This window comes from Microtus oregoni, unplaced genomic scaffold, assembly GCF_018167655.1.
Source record: "Microtus oregoni isolate MIOR12 unplaced genomic scaffold, Mior012 000026F_ref0000081, whole genome shotgun sequence".
In the NCBI taxonomy this organism is placed as follows: domain Eukaryota; kingdom Metazoa; phylum Chordata; class Mammalia; order Rodentia; family Cricetidae; genus Microtus; species Microtus oregoni.
Genome location: NW_024543085.1, coordinates 17,876,443 through 17,893,345, shown reverse-complemented (window position 1 = coordinate 17,893,345; position 16,903 = coordinate 17,876,443). Strand labels below are relative to the sequence as shown.

General features: G+C 41.8%; 1 protein-coding gene across 2 annotated transcripts in view; it reads right to left on the bottom strand.

Moving 5' to 3' along the window:
• Cped1 (cadherin like and PC-esterase domain containing 1) overlaps positions 1-16,903 on the bottom strand; it is a 279,514-nt gene that overhangs the window by 163,060 nt on the left and 99,551 nt on the right. For both annotated transcript variants that reach the window (XM_041675439.1, XM_041675441.1), the window contains exons 5-6: positions 2,991-3,123; positions 37-205 (exon numbers count right to left, since the gene is read on the bottom strand). In XM_041675439.1, the coding sequence (XP_041531373.1) occupies positions 37-205; positions 2,991-3,123 (302 nt within the window). The remainder of the gene's footprint in view (positions 1-36; positions 206-2,990; positions 3,124-16,903) is intronic.

The following is a 16,903-nucleotide window of genomic DNA, read 5'->3' as shown; positions in this document are numbered from 1 at the left end:
GTACTGTGTGAAATAACAGCTTCAATCGGATTTTACCTTGACAGTGAAGCGTTTCTTCTTTGGCGGGCTCCACACCGTGCCGGTTGAATGAATGAACGCACGCAAGGGCCTTAAGGAGGTCACCAACACATAGGCTTTAAGAATCACAGATAGCTCTTCTGCTCTGAAGATTGCTTCACGTGGAGGAAGGACTGCGGTGTGATTCCTAGAAAAAAATATATAAAACAACATAGCACTGCATTTAGAATTGAGTATGTACTGTGTGAGTGACCTAAAGCTCGGTAATTCCTCCCCTCCGAGCCCAGGCTTCGCCTGCGGATTTCCCGAAACAGTTGCAGCTGTGGGTTACTCTCTCGCCACCAGGGGGTGCTCGGGCTCGGAAACAAGCTACCAAATGGGTAGAATTCTCCGAGCCGGAAAACAGAATCAAAGGATTTCCCCCAAAGGAAAACAATACTTACGATAAGGTTTAAAGATTTCTGAAAATTAAATTGGTGGCACTGCCTGTGACCATGTCGGATTCATGGGAATGTAACAGCAGAAGTGAAAACATGAATTTGGGTGAGAAGCTACCCCCTCCCCACAGGCCATTTCTTACTTTGGTGATCTCTCTTCTGTTTGAGCAAAGAGACTGACTTGTTTAACAGCAGAATGGCCATCAAGAATATGCTAGAATACTTCCCCAATTATCCCACATCTACGAAACAAACACCCCATCATTCCTGATTATTAAAGGCCAAGTGTGATGAAAACAGCAAATAATATTAGTTTCTTGTTTTGTGAAGAAACAAATACACTTCCATCATAAATTGTACCAAAATATATCACCATTTGCTTTCCTGTATCATATCTATACGTCAGGTATTTAAGTCTAATAGGTAATATGTAAATTGTGCTTACAACAATCGTGGAAGTTAAAATTCATGCGGAGACTACGTATGAATTCTCATTAAGTCCTATTAAATGCAGAACATTATCTAATTAGCAATCGTACAATTAGATGAGGCAAACTCATCCATGTCTTGAATGGCATGACTAAAATATATTTTTCTTTGTGGTTGATAGACATTCTAAGATCCTTTACCTGGAATATTTTGAGTCCAGGAGGAAAGGACCATTGTGGGGAGGGGGGAAGACGGCAGAATACAGGTATACAGGTGTTATGAAGGAGAAAGGGAAGATGTGTGGAGGAAAGTTTCAATGGGGAGAATAATGGGGGAAGGGCAAAAGAGGAGGCCAGGAGAGGGCTAACTAACCCTAAGGATGTTTGGAAAAGCCATATGGAAACCTACTGTTTATTAACGGCATATTTATGTACTGTTTTGCATAAGAAAATGCGAGTTTCATAAGAATCACCCTAAATAAGGGATGATGTTCCTTCCAGCAGCTACAGACAGCAAAATAAAACACGGGTGCAAAGTGTGGGACTCTTCTCCTAGAGTTGTTGGCCAGGAGCGTCTCAGAGATCTCCCGAAGGATAGTGGCTATTGCTATTGCTCTTGGTTGCCCTGATGGTAAGATCCCATTGCTGAAGACACTTCACACTTTGGTCACAGGACATGTAGAATTGAAGCCAGTACTGACCAGGAAGCTGCCTCGCTGCTGGCCAGCGTTTGCAATAGGGGAAAGTACTATGTGCAGATTCCTGAGGCAGGAGGAAACCATCAACAGCCCTACCAGTCATAAACCTTGGGAATTATGATAATGACCTGGGGGACAAAATATGCCCCTGGGGACAATAGTGGTATAAATGTTACGGGCTAAGCAAGCCCCTGTTGCTTGAACGTATGGTATGTTCCACAGGAGGAAAAGGATGTTCAGGACTGTAAATCTGGCTAAGAATGCCTGAGGCACTCACAGGATCCAGGGTTAAGCCTACTAGGTTTGTTAAATGAACATTTTACCAAACTGCTCTCTAAAATCCTATTCCTGTCGATATTGTAGCTCTCAGACCTCATCGGAGGAGTTTCTTGGTACAGTAGACAGTGGTTAACGCGGAAACCCACAACCTATCAAAGTGTAGAAGCTGAGGGTCAATGGAGAGTTCAGCTACATCTATGGAGCCCCGGCCCCCGCACCCCCATGGGAGAGGGGGAAAGGACTCTACGTGCCAGAGGTCAGGGAGGACCTGACTGAAACGGCTTCATTCATGAACTCACGGCAGCTGTGTTCGCCTTCACTAGCTCTACGGAGGATCAAGCCGCTCAACAGTTGAACATAAAGCAGGAAGGGTCTGTCAAGCCCTGTCCCTAACTGAGGAGCTGTTGAGAGTTGATGGCTTATCAGGAGTCCGACTCCTTTAAGAGTGTGGCCCTGACAGGTTGATCAAGCGCCGGTGAATCACCCAGCTCCCTACCTATAACTATGTAGGTAGTACAAATTTGACTTGGTTATTAAAAAAGAAAAGGCACAATGTTGGGGAGGTGCCTGGTGGAGCTGAAGGAAGTTAGGAGAAAGAGAAGAGAGAGAATAAGATCAAAATACACTGTACAAAATTCTCAAAGAATTAGTACAGATATTGTATTTAAAATACCCTTTTCTGAAAACACATTGGATGACTTGATACCCTTTCTTAGACAGTAGGAATCATAAAAATTTAATAGCTAAGGAAAATCCATTCAGCCATACTCAAAGACTAGAGCAATGTCATGTGGGTATAAAAAAGAAGTTAAACTTTTATAGTTTTACATTGTCAAGGTTCTAAATTCAATTTACATTAATATAACTTACTGGCTATGAGTCCAATTTACCTAAATGTTTATTCTACAGCAGCAGAAACTTGAATTAGTCTAGGAGAAAGTCAATGATGACAATCCCTTTCAAGACACAACAACTGAACGTCTTGTGAATGGGGCCTAGCAATTCATTAAGCGGCAAACTACCCCACTCCGCCCCTTCCCAACAACCAAGCTTTCAGATCTCATTTCTAGATTTTTTTTCTTGTTTCCTACAGTATATGCTGGATGGCACATTTAATGTGTTTATCTTACAGCTGTTCGTGTTGCCAGTCCCATGTTTTCCATATATGTGGCTTGGCTCCATTTGAGAGGTGACTGGAGGCACTCAGCTGTGACTGCGTCCCCTGATCCAGGCACACAGAGGGACTCACTGGAAGCCGCAGTTCTGAAAAGAGTCACAAGCAAAACACAGTCATTCTCTGTGGTTCTTTCTGGGAATTGCTTCCAAATTAGACCGTGCTATGTCAAAAGGAGAGTCTGAAGCCAGACTGGAGCTATGGAGTAAGAACACTTGATAGGGGATGGAAACATGAGGGCTCAGGCTGGGGGAGGAGGGGAGGGGGAGGTGATTGAAAGGGAGGACTGAAAAGGGGACAGTTCCGGGTTAGGCTGTAACCTGGTGCGAGGGAATCTCCCAGGAATCGACAAGGATGACCTAGAAATACCAGATACATAGCCTGAACTGGTCATCTCCTGTGACCAGGCAAGACTTCCATGACTGGACACGAGCCCAGACACATTATCTTCTGTTAAGTTGGGAACATAGGTCCCAGTCCCTCGCATCTATCCCAGCCCCCAGGCCTGGTCTGAACTTCAAATCTCAGCAGGCCAGGTCCTGACCCCTGGGTCAGGACCACTCCCCAGGGTACTTATGTGATCCCCAAAAGAAGAATACGTGGTCTTCCTTTCTTCCTCCCGGGGGTCACGTTCCCACAGTTTCACAATTTCCCCCTCGGGGCCACCCGAGAGCGCAGATCTCCCATTAAACCTGGATATTTCTTAATTTGGCTTGTTTTAATTTGGCTTGATTGGGAATTTTTGTGTCATCAGGGAGCTAATATTAGAAAATATTCCTAACACCTTCGACCTACAGTCTGTCCTGCCCATGGGATGTTCTGGGGTAAGGGTGTTGCAGAGATTGTGGGCGTAGCCAACTCCAGCCCACCCTGACACTGCCTGGAGTGCCAGGGCCCCAGACTGAATGGCCCATAGACCTAGGATAAAATCAAACACAACTGGAGGAGGAAGAAGTCAATGTAGTGATGCCTAACAATACTCTCCCCCAATTGCCACCAGAGAGGGCTCATCCAGTAACTGATGGCAGCAGATACAGAGACCTACATCCAAACACTGGCCAAGCTTGGGGAAATCTGATGAAAAGACGGAAGAAGCATTGTAGGAGCCAGAGGGGTCAAGGACACCACAAGAAAACCCACAGAATCAACTACCCTGGCTCATAGGAGCTCACAGAGACTGAACCAACAACCAGGGAGCCTGCATGGAACCAGTCTAGTCCATATATATATATATGACAGTTATGTAGCCTGGTCTACTTGCTGGACTCTAACAGTGGGAGCAGGAGCTGTCTTTAATATTTTGACTGGTTTGGGGAAATCTATTCCTCATACTGAATTACCTTTCCAAACCTTAATACAAGGGGAGGTGGGTAGTCCTACCACAACTTGCTATGGCATGTTTTGTTGATATCTGTGGGAGGCCCACCCTTTCAGAACACAAATAGAGGAGGGGTGGATTGGGAGAGGGAATGGGAGGAGAGGAAAGAGGGGAAACTGAGGTTGGGGTGTAAAATAAATAAATAAATTTAATTAATAATAAAAGCACGATCAGAGAGGATTTCTTTTATGGGTCGTTCATTTTCATTTCTTTATTTTTAACCACAGACCAAGAGACCAATTGTAATAATTGGTTCTAATCGCTCAGAAGGGAAGGTAGATGGCGTATTGCTAGACATCTAAGCCCACGCTGATCTCTGTCCACACTGCTCAGGGGGTCTGATGCGGACAGAAAGGTAGCTTAGGCGCTGTTTGTGGTGTGAGTGCACTCAGGAAACGGGCTGATTTCCTGACAGCAGATTGCTTCATGTGCTTTAGGTGGTTAGACCTGGTGACCTGGGAAAGTTCAAGGGTCTTAAACCTATTTCAGAAAGATTTAAGATACACACATGAAGAACAGCAACAATGTCTTACTTTAGAACAGTGATACGGAAATGTTTAAAAAGGGAAAATGTTGGATAAACTTAGTAAGAATGCCTGGAAGTTATGGAAAGCTACAAAAATGACCTGCGTCCATCAATAGCGAACTTTTGAAACCCACAGAAGCACAGGGGTCAGCAGCATTTTGTTTGTTCTAAAACATAAAAGGACACATCTGAGATAAATACCTGTGTACCTGTACTAACACATATACATAGGTACTTCTTTTTAAATTCTACATCACAGACATCCTAGTGCCTCATGCCTGGCTTATGTCTCAATTTTATGTAGAATTAAGCATACACACTTCTCAGTAGCTTATAGTATTCTGCTAAATACTACATATGACTAATTAGGGCATTCTCCTGTACTGTGAGCTTACTGTTGAAATATTTTCCTTTGCTATTTTAACAATGAAGTGATGAATATTCTCATACTACTATTTTGGTGCACCTGTATAAGCTTATCTAAATTCTTCTAGGCATGGAAAATCACCAGGTTAATGCATAAGTGCATTGTGAATTTGTTGGGCATTATCAAATTGCTTTTTAAAACAGGTATCCTAATTTCCACTCTATCCAAGACTGTAGGAGAGTTGTGGTTTTACGCCAGGTCACAATGCTTGATTTTTACGGCAGGCAATGTCTCCAGCTCTCGAAATGGAACAAAGCCTTCAAAGGAATTTTCCTCTTGTGCACATTCGATCAACACTAATATAGTCTAATTTAAAACATTTCACAGTCTCAAGTAAGAGTCACACAAGGAGAGCTGTTGATGCAGTCCCAGATCTCATTATTCAACACAGTGTGACTTGGTGCAAAAAAAGTCCTGGAAATCTATTAGTAAGGCTTCCCTAGCAATCCAGTTCCACGTGTTGTAACAACGGGATTGGAATTACTCAGACTGCTTCGGTTTCGAATTTGACAAATAAAAAGCCATAGAAGATCATTTCTTTCCTTAGAAATCACAACCTTGAAATTTTTTAAAATTGCATCCGTGTGAGTGGTATGATGTGCGTGGCGCTGGTTCTCTCCTTCTTCCTCCCTGTGTGGGTCTTAGGGACTGAACTCAGCTAGTCAGACTTAGGAGCAAATGCCTTTATCTACTGAGCCATCTCACTGGCCTGGAAATGACAACTTTGAAAAGGTTGAGATGGGAGCCAGGCATAGAGTATGAATTTAAAGTGTACATGACTTTGGGTACAATAATTTCCTGTGGGGAAAAAGGAAATAAAATGTTGACTAAATCCCTCAACCTTGTAAAAAGAAAAGACATGTTCTTAATTAATATTTCACTAAATATATACATCCACAACAAGTTATTATTAGGAAAAATTGTATCTCTACTGAAGAGCTTGTTTGTAGTTTTTCTGGATGCAATGAGAGAACAGTACCATTTACTCCAGTGTCTCCCACTCACAGGAAGCCCAGTATCTGAGATCTAAACACAGGTGACCTTGGAGATGCTAGACACAGCCTATTTTTTTTAACCAGGCTAATATCTCAATGGTGTTATCAAGGTAGTACCAGAGAGAGAGAGAGAGAGAGAGAGAGAGAGAGAGAGAGAGAGAGAGGAGGAGAGAAGAGAGGAGAGAGAAGAGAGGAGAAAAGAACGTTGTCCCCTTTTGTGGTTTATTTCAAGTGTTGGAGCTATACACAATGCTGGAAGAGCTGATGTGAGAGTTGCCAAAAATGCACAAGGGTTTTTCCATTACCGTGACACAACAACAGAATTTAATACTAAGTAAATAAAGTTTATAGTAATTTATATTTACACATACCAGGCTTCCATTATATTATTTCATACTTGCTGATGGCTACATTTTATGATTCCTCCCCCTGAAAATTTTGTAATTAGCTATACTTTACTATCTAAAGTGACTCCTATTTTATTTGAGTATGGGGAAAATGAACAGGCACAAACTCCATTACTATGTAAAAGATACAGTTATATTTAATGGAAATTTTACAAATGATTGTGGACATATTTAATCATCTTAAGTAATATAACAGAATCAAATATTTGTTGGGCGGTCTCTTCTTAGGTCTTGTGTGGCATATCCATCCAAGATTCTTTCAAGAAGTTTGTCACTCCATTTCCTCCCCATCTTACCCACCTCCCTCCTACTCTCTAGACACATTCAGAAAGCCTAGAAGTGTCCTCATAATAATGCCAATAGTAGCTGCCGTTTTTGAGGGTATTTGGGAGATGAGACCCTGTCATATGGGTAATGTTCCAAATAACTCCCTAATTCATGGACAGAGGATAGTTAAAGTGTTTCAGAAACAATTCAACGCAAGGTACCGAGCATGCAACCATTAGGCTTGCTTGCCCACAGCATGAAGCCAGAGTGGATAGTATATTCAGATGCGGAATATTATCTAGCCAGTAGGGCTGTGTTTTTCTTCTCTACCTACGCGTAGCGTAAGCATCCCAGCCACCAGGAAAAAAAATATACCTTTTGTTAGGGATGCACCAAGGCTGCCGTCCTTGTGCCTTTGAGAATCTGGTAGAGTGTGTCCTAGTGCCTGATGGCTGGGGTGCTGGGATGTGAACAGGGAGACTGAGGCAGAAGTAAGGGGCCTGGCTTGGCATTTCTGTTCTTGCGAATGAATACTGGGCTTGTGGCATTGCAAGGAATCCTCTAGATTTCAGAATGTGGTTCCCATAAGTCATCTACACTCTTCACGATACTAAAACACAATGCTGACCACACCAGGTGCTCCAGGTAGCAATGAGGTAGTTAACTGTGGTTACAAGCCAAAATGTTACCCCAGTGAACTAAAAATCCTTCCTTTGGTTGGTAATTCCTCCTGCTCTGTGAAGCATGTGATTATAAACAGCACGGGTAGCGACTAAAACACTGGAAAACACATGTACTGGAAAAAATGAGCTGCCAATTTTCTGGTGGGTTTGATTTAATGTTTTCTTTCCCCATAGCTAGTAATTAATATGAAGGTAATAGCAAAAGTTTAATTATGTTTCACAAATGTTTGGATGCTGTCTTGCATTTCTTATTACTAAACTAAATATACTGTTTTGTGTTTTAAATTTCCAGTGAAGGTAAAAGTCTTTGATTAGCAATTAATAATGATTTGAGATTAGAAGTATAAATACGTATAGTTAAAAGAATGCTAATTGCTGCTCCTGCCTTAGGGCATTCATAAGCCTTAACGCTTAACTAGCAGGTATAAAAGCTATGAAAATGCAACGTAAAACTCACACACATTACAAATATGACTTCAGAAATGCCGAAGCTGAGATTGCAGCCAGGAATAACTTCTCTTACAGTCCCTAAGCAAAGGCTACAGATATAGGACACAGATATTTTGAAGGCAAGAAGGATGGAAGACAAATGCCCCACTGTTCTCTCTCCCTGTGCCTGAGCTCTAGCTAGTACCCAAGGCCAAGTAAAGGATGCTGAAGTGGGCTGTGAATGCCAGCCTTCTGGAGAAAGGCCTAAGGTGAACCGCAGGGGCAGATAGAGATGACCCAACAGAAGCACCACACTTGGAAGAGAGAAGCCGTGTCCCCAGTCTGCTCGGCCATATGGATCTGGGTTCACATACAGAAATAGAATGAAGGAAAAGGAATAGTGTCTTTATCTCCAGCCAGAGGATTTGCATAGGACAGCAGGCGATGGCTTACACTGAACCATGTGAAATTGCTTTCTGCTGTATCAAAACAATAGAATATCAATCAAGTATCCGCAACTGCACAGTGGTTAACCCAATGTTTCTTTCACTATATCTTGGGACCTATTGAAGAAAAAAAAAAAAGAGGGTGTATAATCAGGTAAGACTGAGGGCGTGGGCTCAGAGAACACACTGGAAGAGTAGACCAAGATTCTAAGAGTCAGAATTCAGGGAAGTCCTGGGGAAAATGGTATCTTCTGATCATGACAGGGCTACTGTGCTGATGAACTCACATCAGCCATGGTCCCCTGCATAAGACCTGCATAATTTCAGTCATTTCATTCATTCACTCATTTCAGGAATGCTGATTTCAGCATGGATGCAGGCAGGGCTCGGGAGTTCCTACCTAAGGTCGAGGAGCTGATGGATGCTAATAGAAGGAGAGTCGGTTTTCTTTAAGTGTGGCCCCCAATAGGACTACCATGCCCCAATGCTATAGGAATTTCTACCACCAATAGCCTTTAAGTTACCCGCCCACTTGGGCGTGGCCACTTATTACTATATATGCCCATGTAAAGCATGCATCTGGCTCTCTTCCCCCCCACCACACACACACTCATGGGTATACAGATAACACAGACTGGACATAGGGCTGGTTGGAAGTTGGGGGGCTAAAAGAAAGTCCAGGAGAAGCGGGGGGGGAGTGCATATGATTAAAATGCATTGTATGAACATATACAAATATCAAAGAACTAGGGCTGGAGAAATGGCTCAGCGGTTAAGAGCACTGGCTGCTCTTCAAAAGGTCCTGAGTTCAATTCCCAGCACCCACATGGTGGCTCACAACCATCTGTAATGAGATCTGGCACCCTCTTCTGGCCTGCAGGTACACATGCAGACAGAACACTGTATACATAATAAATAAATAAGTCTTAAAAATGGCCAACAAGAAACAAGTATCAAAGAACTGACAAACACAGCAAAATTAAAAATACAGACTAGCATTTTAGTAAGAGCATATAATCATACTATCTACAAGGGAAATTACCTATAGCTTGAATGCCTGTGGATAAGAAAGGGGTGACCCTGGAGTCACTCATGTTTGGCTCCTTCTTTGAAAGCAATAGAGACACAGTCCAAGTCTCCTCTAAGCCAAGAAACAGCCTTACTTCTCAATCTGCTCCAGTCTTCGAATGATGATGAAAAAGCATGGTGGGTAGAGAACAGATGTTTGCCGAAAGGGTAACTAGAGAACTAAGGTCATCTACAAGTCGAGTTGTTTTGATTTTCGATACGAAGTTGCCGTCCTTAATACATGGTATATGACTTAAGGGGGAGTTTAGTGGCAAGTGTCCATTGGCCAAAACGGAAATGCCATCTTGCTGTGAATTTAGCACATTGTATTGATCATGAGCATGACATGCGGCCAACCAGCTGCTCTTCAGTCTGTGTGAGGCCCAATGGCATTATGGGAAAGAGACTACAGATGAACTCTCTTTAGCCACCATCCCCTAAAAATTTAAGGAATATTAGTTCTCCTTTCACCTTTTCAGGAGAGTAGAAAAGTGAGGGACACATCTACAGGTGGGTCAAGTTCATAAAATTAGCAAGTTGTTTGCCTTTAGAGAAGAGGGATTCTGTACAGGGAAGGTAGTCTTAGCTCACAGGACTAGAAGCTCTACATGGCAGGGCCTCTGTTGTCTTCGTTTGCTTGTTTTGAAATTTTCCCTCTATTATCTGTCTGCTGCTAGACACAGGCTGGCACCAAATAGAGAGGATCAAACACATATATGCTTAATAAGTGAACTAAGATTTCTTCTTACACAAACCAGCAGACATACATGTTTTGGTCTTAGGTCTGGCTGCTTTTGTGTGTCAACTTGACACAAGTTAGAGTCATCAGGGAGGAAGCAACCTCGGTTGAGGAAATGCCTCCATGAGATCCGACTGTAAGGCATTTTCTCAATTAGTGATTAATGGTGGAGGGTCCAGCCCATGGTGGGTGGTTCTTAAGAAGTAAGCTGAGCAAACCAGAGGAAGCAAGCCAGTAAGCTCCCCTTCATGGTCTCTGCAACCTCTCTTGCCTCCAGATTCCAGCCTTGCTTGAGTTCCCGCACTGACTTCCTTCAATGATGGACTAGGATCTAGAAGTAAAAGTCAAATAATCCCTTTCCTCCCCAACTTGCTTTTGATCACAGTGCTTCATCACAGCAATAGAAACCCCTTATGAAAACGGGATTTAAAAAAGTACGGAAATGAAAAAAAAAATGCCAGGCAGTATCTGGAAAGTTTTACTGGAGTTGTAAGCTATTAACCTGTCATTGCCTGGCTTAAGGGATGTCTTTAAGATGGAGAGAATACTTTTACCTCTCTACTGAAATGTGGAGTTTCTAAGATTGCAATGTATATTATCCATATCAAAAATCTGCAAAAACAGCATCCAGCAGCCTCACTACGGGGACGAAGATCAACAACCCTGAGACCAGTTATTTAAGGCCCAGCTGTGGACTAACAGCAAAGAACTACGGACTCCACAGAGATCACAGGAAGTCCCAGGGGGAACCACTTGCAGATGGCCAAGAGGAAGGTAATGCACGGGGACCATGGATGGGCTTAACTTAGGACCAAAGTTTCTTGTTTTACCAAGCAGATGGACCTTTGGTCTAAGAAGACATAAGTGAAGCCAACCAACATGCATATTTTTATTGTCCAATATGTTATGAATTGTCACCAACCAATATTTTCCAAATCTTTTACAAATAAGACTACAAATTATGTTTTAAAAACTGTGTTTGTTAATGAATGGATTTGTGGGTTAAGACTCAATTCCTTAGTCTTTCTAAGTTCGGTGTCATTATCAAAGTAATAATAGGTGTTGTGGGAGATGACACAGAGGTTAAGAGAACCAGCTCCTCTTGCAGAGGACCCAGGTCCAGTTTTCAGCAGCCCTCATGGTAGCGCTCAACCACTGTAGCTCCACTCCAGGAATCCAGTGCCTTCTGACATACACAGGCACCAGGCATACAAATAGTCCATGTATACACATACAGGCAAAATACTCATATGCAAAATAGAATAAAAATAATTTTTAAAGTAGTAATAAAAATGATCTACTTACAGGGGTAGTAACATAATTAAAATTGCTTTGCACAGAATTTGCATCTATTAAATGCTCAAAAATCACTAGATTGGTGCTGGAGAGTTGAGTCAGCAGTTAAGAGCTGGAACTTCTCTTGCAGACAATCCGAGTCTGATTCTTAGCACCAATATCAGGAGGCTCACAGCTGCCTTTAACTCCTTATCAAAGGGTATCCAAGGCCTTGAGCATCTGCAGCAACTGCACTCACGGTCATATAAGTCACACGTACACATGCACGCACATACAGAGAGTTTGAAAACATAATAAATGCTACATTAGTGAGCATTTAAAATATTGTTCTCAAAATCTTAGAAACTTTCTAACTTTCAAAACCACAACTGAAATATTATTTCTTCTTATTCCATACTCAGATGCTTCCCATTACTGGTCACTATCAGTCAAAGGCTAATCTGTTCATTCTTTCCTGTGATTATTTTATTTGTTTGTTTTTGATTTTTTTAAGGTCTCTCTACAGTGCTGGCTATCCCCAAACTCAATATGTAGAGCAGGTTGGCCTCAAACTCAAAGATCTCCCAGCCTCAAAAGTGTTGGGATTAAAGACATGTGCCACTGTGTCCAGTCTTGATTATTTATTTATTTACATATTTATTTATATGTTTGTCATATGTGTCCATGTGTTGTTTGCAGGTGCCCACAGAGGGCAGAATGGGTCACTGGATGCCCTAGAGTTGGAGTTACAGGGTATTTTTTACCTGGTCAACATGAGTTTCTGGGAACTAAACTCCAGGCTTCTTCAAGGGCAGCAAGCCCTCTGAACAGATGAACCATCTCTCAGGACTCGTGTGAGTCTTAATCATCGGGTATGTGCCCTTGGCTTCATAAGAGCAAAATGGGAAGTACATATAATAAGGGCAACTGTGTAGTCAACTGAGACTTGTGAGTAGATTATGAAGAAGTGCTCCCTGCTCTTTCCTCAGGTTTAGTCTCATGTGCTCCTAAGCAAGGGAGGAGTTCAGTGCTGTCCTCTTTCATTCATCTAAAGGGATTTTATAGTCGGTTCCAATCCTGTGCTAGATCATGAATGAAGTAAGGTTAGAACTGACTCCCTTAGCATATACAAGTCTACTACTTCTCCTCTGTATTTTGCTCAAAGAAAACATCACTGCAAACAGCACAGATCTAAACAGAACTAACTTCTAAACGGATCCAGAGAAAAACTTCCTAGATGATTGCAATCGTCATTGGGATTCTGCCTACTCCAAACGCTCTGAGTCCTTTACAAATGTTTATATTTTTTATGAAAATAGCATTATCCAAAGGGTTTTTGAAGAGAAAGAATACAGCAAACGCACCAAGGTATCATTAGGGCATACTTCTGGCCTCATTTGGGCAACTCACAGGTAATTTCTCAAGATCTGAAATCAATTGCATCACTACGTGTGTGACAATCCTCACTACTTCCTCTTGATGGCCTCAGATGCCTTCCTTATGCTGCTATCAGAAAAGGACATGCCATAGCACAAGTACACACCACGCAACACTTCAATATCATTCTGTTTGGGGAGGAAGAAGCAGAATGTGCACTCTGTTGCAGGAAATGAGGTGTAATCCATAGCCTGAGGTAAGTGGAGACACAATTTGACCTGGAAAAATGACCAGCTCAATGACACAACCATGTGCTCTAAAGGAGTAGTCTCATCGCACAAAATCCCCACCACCTGACCCCATCCATCAATCACACGCCTATCAAGCATTCAGCAAATGCAGGCCGTAAGTGCCCTTCCTTCACGTCTTTGTCAGTGGAAGTGTCAAAGTCACACAGTTCTACAAAACCAATTTTCCCCATGGACTCCTCCATGTTTTGACCATGACAACATAAGAACCTTGAATTCCGCTCATTTTCCTTGGTGATAAAAGCTGTGTCTAGACGACCACTTCAATTTGCTTGCCCTATGATTTCACTGCAATGACCAAACAGCATGAAAGATTGTTTTATTACTTTATGGCAGCTTAATTTTCCTTTGATGTTCTTCTACATGAATTTTCCAGAGGACAAGAAATTTTTTTAAAAAAAGGAAAACGCACGACTACTCCAGGAAGGCCCAGGATGAATAATTTAGTATAAATTAATGAGCATCATTAATAACAATTTGAAACACAGCTTCCAGCAAATACTAATACATAAGAGTCCAATAAATATGACAATAAAGTAGATGCCTAAATCCACCTGCTGTAAAAGAAGTTAATCACTTTATTAGAGCAAACCATTTCCCTCACGACACATTTTCTGGAATAAACCATAAAATAGTATTGATTTAATTTGCATCAGGATAATTAATAGCTTACTAGAATCTGTAACAATAATTATAAATTCTTTTGAAGTTTAGTGTAGTCAATCATAATTTAAATGTAAGCTACAAACACCGGGGGTAATGGTCCCCATTTCAAGGAAACCAGGCATTGAGATGGCCTTGAATGACAAACCCACAGGCAAATGGCAAATCCGTCATTTTTATACCATATTTTAGCATACTAAAGTATACTGTGTCACTCTCAAGTTGCTTCTCTATTTACATATTGTTTGCAAATAAAGATATTATATTTGAGTCAGTTTTATGGTATCAAGATTTTCATAATTTATGAATCCCAGTATAAAATAAAAATGTAGAAGATGCAGAGACTCGCAAGAGTTGGCTAAATGAAGTCCCATGGACAATAGGGACTTAGGTACCAGAAATAAGCCACAACCATGGAACACCCCAGGAAAGCAAAGAAACACAGAATATTAAACCAGCTTATCCTGTGTTTCCTTCATGGCAATCAGCCAGTGGTGTGACTAGAATCTATGAAAGTCAGGTTTGATTGTTTAGCCTTGGGAAACAGGGATCATTTCTAAGAGACTTCAGACAGGAGGGCATGAGACTGAAGCCAGCCATACCCTACTCTGACTTCCTGAAAGGGGTCTCCGTTTTCAGCCATAGCCAGTGAAGAGGATATTAGCTGAGCACTTCTGTTATTTAGTGTCTTCTAAATTACTAAAGAATTAACTGAATTCAGTGATCCGACAGTGTAGGCCACTGCTCCTAAAAAGATAACTAGGCAATCCAAAATCCTGTCTTTCTCTGCTGATCTGAATTATGACCTCTGATGTTAATCTGTTTCTTTTCCATTAAGAATTAAGTTAAGTAATGAAGTTGAAATAACTATTTCTCCAGGAATACTTTTCAAATCTTCCTCAGAAATTTTTAGCTCTTGTACTGACAAGATAATATGTATACTGTATATATATATACACACACACACACACACACAGAGAGATTTATATTGTTTACATACATTCACACAAAAATTACACACACACACACACACACACACACACACACACGTACTGACTTATATAGAGAGTTTTTGAATTGATATCCTTAGCCTGGCTTTCAGGTTCAGTTTTGTCCTTTGTGATACTGGGATCCCTTGCATGCTTGCGAAGCACTCTACCAAAAAAAGGTGTCCCAGGCTCCTTTTTCACTTTCTATTTTGAGACGAGGTCTTACTAAGTTGCTTTTACTGGCCTTAAACTCAGCCTGTAGCACAGGTTAACCTGGACTTTGGGATCTTCCTTCCTCCTTGGCCTCCTGGTCACTAGGACTCCAGTTACCCCTGCATATTTGCTCGCCCCCATGCTAGTTTTCATTGCCAGCTTGACCCAACCTAGAGTCTTTGGGGGAAGAGAGAACATCAATTGAGGAATTGCCTTGATCGGACTGGCTTGCCGGTATGTCTGTGGGGCATCATCTTGGTTGCTAATCAATGTAATGGGCTGTGCCATTCCTAGGCAGGTGGGTCTTGGCTTCTTTTTTTTTTTTTTTAATATCAATGAGCACAAAACACGGAACAAACCACCAGCAGATTTAATTCGTGGCCTTGCTTCAACTCCTACCTCCAGGTTTTGTGCCTGAGTTTCTGTCCTGACTTCCCTCATGAATGGACTGTGACCCAGAAGTATAAGCTATATGAACCCTTTCCTTCCCTAAACTACGTTTGGTCATTGTAGTTTCCATAGCAACAGAAAATAAAGCAAACAAGAACACTCCTGTACAACAGCCCCAGACGTGAACTTTCCTTGTTTTAAACTGCTACTTGGATTACTGAGAAAAAGTTGATAGTAAAAGGCCCTTTGTGTTTTGCTATTTATTTTTAAATGCATTAAATACCTTAAAGAAAATATTTGTGGCATTCAATATTATTCCAGGCATCTTCAATAAACTAGGGTTATATCGTCACTGATTTTAAAAGTCCAGTAAATCCTAATATCACTCAGCAGCCCCAACCATAAGAAAACCATTTAATACTATTTTCGGTCCCAAGAAATTCCAGCCAATAGATACTTGGCATCGCTCAATTTAGAAGTAACAGAAAGAACTCAAGATGGGTGGTAGCAAAGAGAAAAAAATATCAAAAGTACGAGTTTTCTTCTTTTCCTTCCCTCCTCTAATGAAGGAACTGTGATGATTTGGAAGCTCAACCTTTGTTGTGCATCGTGCTTGCCTTCATGAACAAAAATTAAATTGATTATAAGGGTGAACTGGGAAAGGAAGAATGTACAAAAGTCCAAAGAAGAGAATGACTGACCTGAGCTCACGGAGCTCATGGACGCTGGACCAACAGTCAGGGAGCCTGCATGGGATCCACGTAGGCCCTCTGCATGTGTGTGGCAATCTTCATAAGGATTCTAACAGCGAGAGCAGGACCGCTCCCTGGTGCTTCGCTGGCTTTTAGAAAACCTGTTCACCATGCTGGATTACCCCTGGTCCTGCATTGGCCATAATGGGAGAAGCTCACGAGGGAAGAACCTCAGCTTGATATGCCATGCTCTGTTCAAGCCCATGGGAGGCGGTCCCTTTCTCAATGGAGATGGAGGAGTGGATGGGGAAGGGGGCGTAGATGCGAAAGGGGGGAGGAGATGAGGAGAGAGGTGGGGACTGGTTGGTATGTAAAACAAATTTTAAAAGATATGATTTAAATAAAAGGAGAGAGAGTGTTTGAGCAAAACAGTATTCTCATGAACTAGAGGAAGCTATCTAACAATTAAGAGGTTTACAAATGAAGAATTTGACAGAATTTTGTTGTATGATGAGGGTCATGTGACAGTTCAATGCACAAAGGTGTTTGCTGCCAAGTATGAAGATACACTTGAGCCCACATCCTGGAATCCACAAT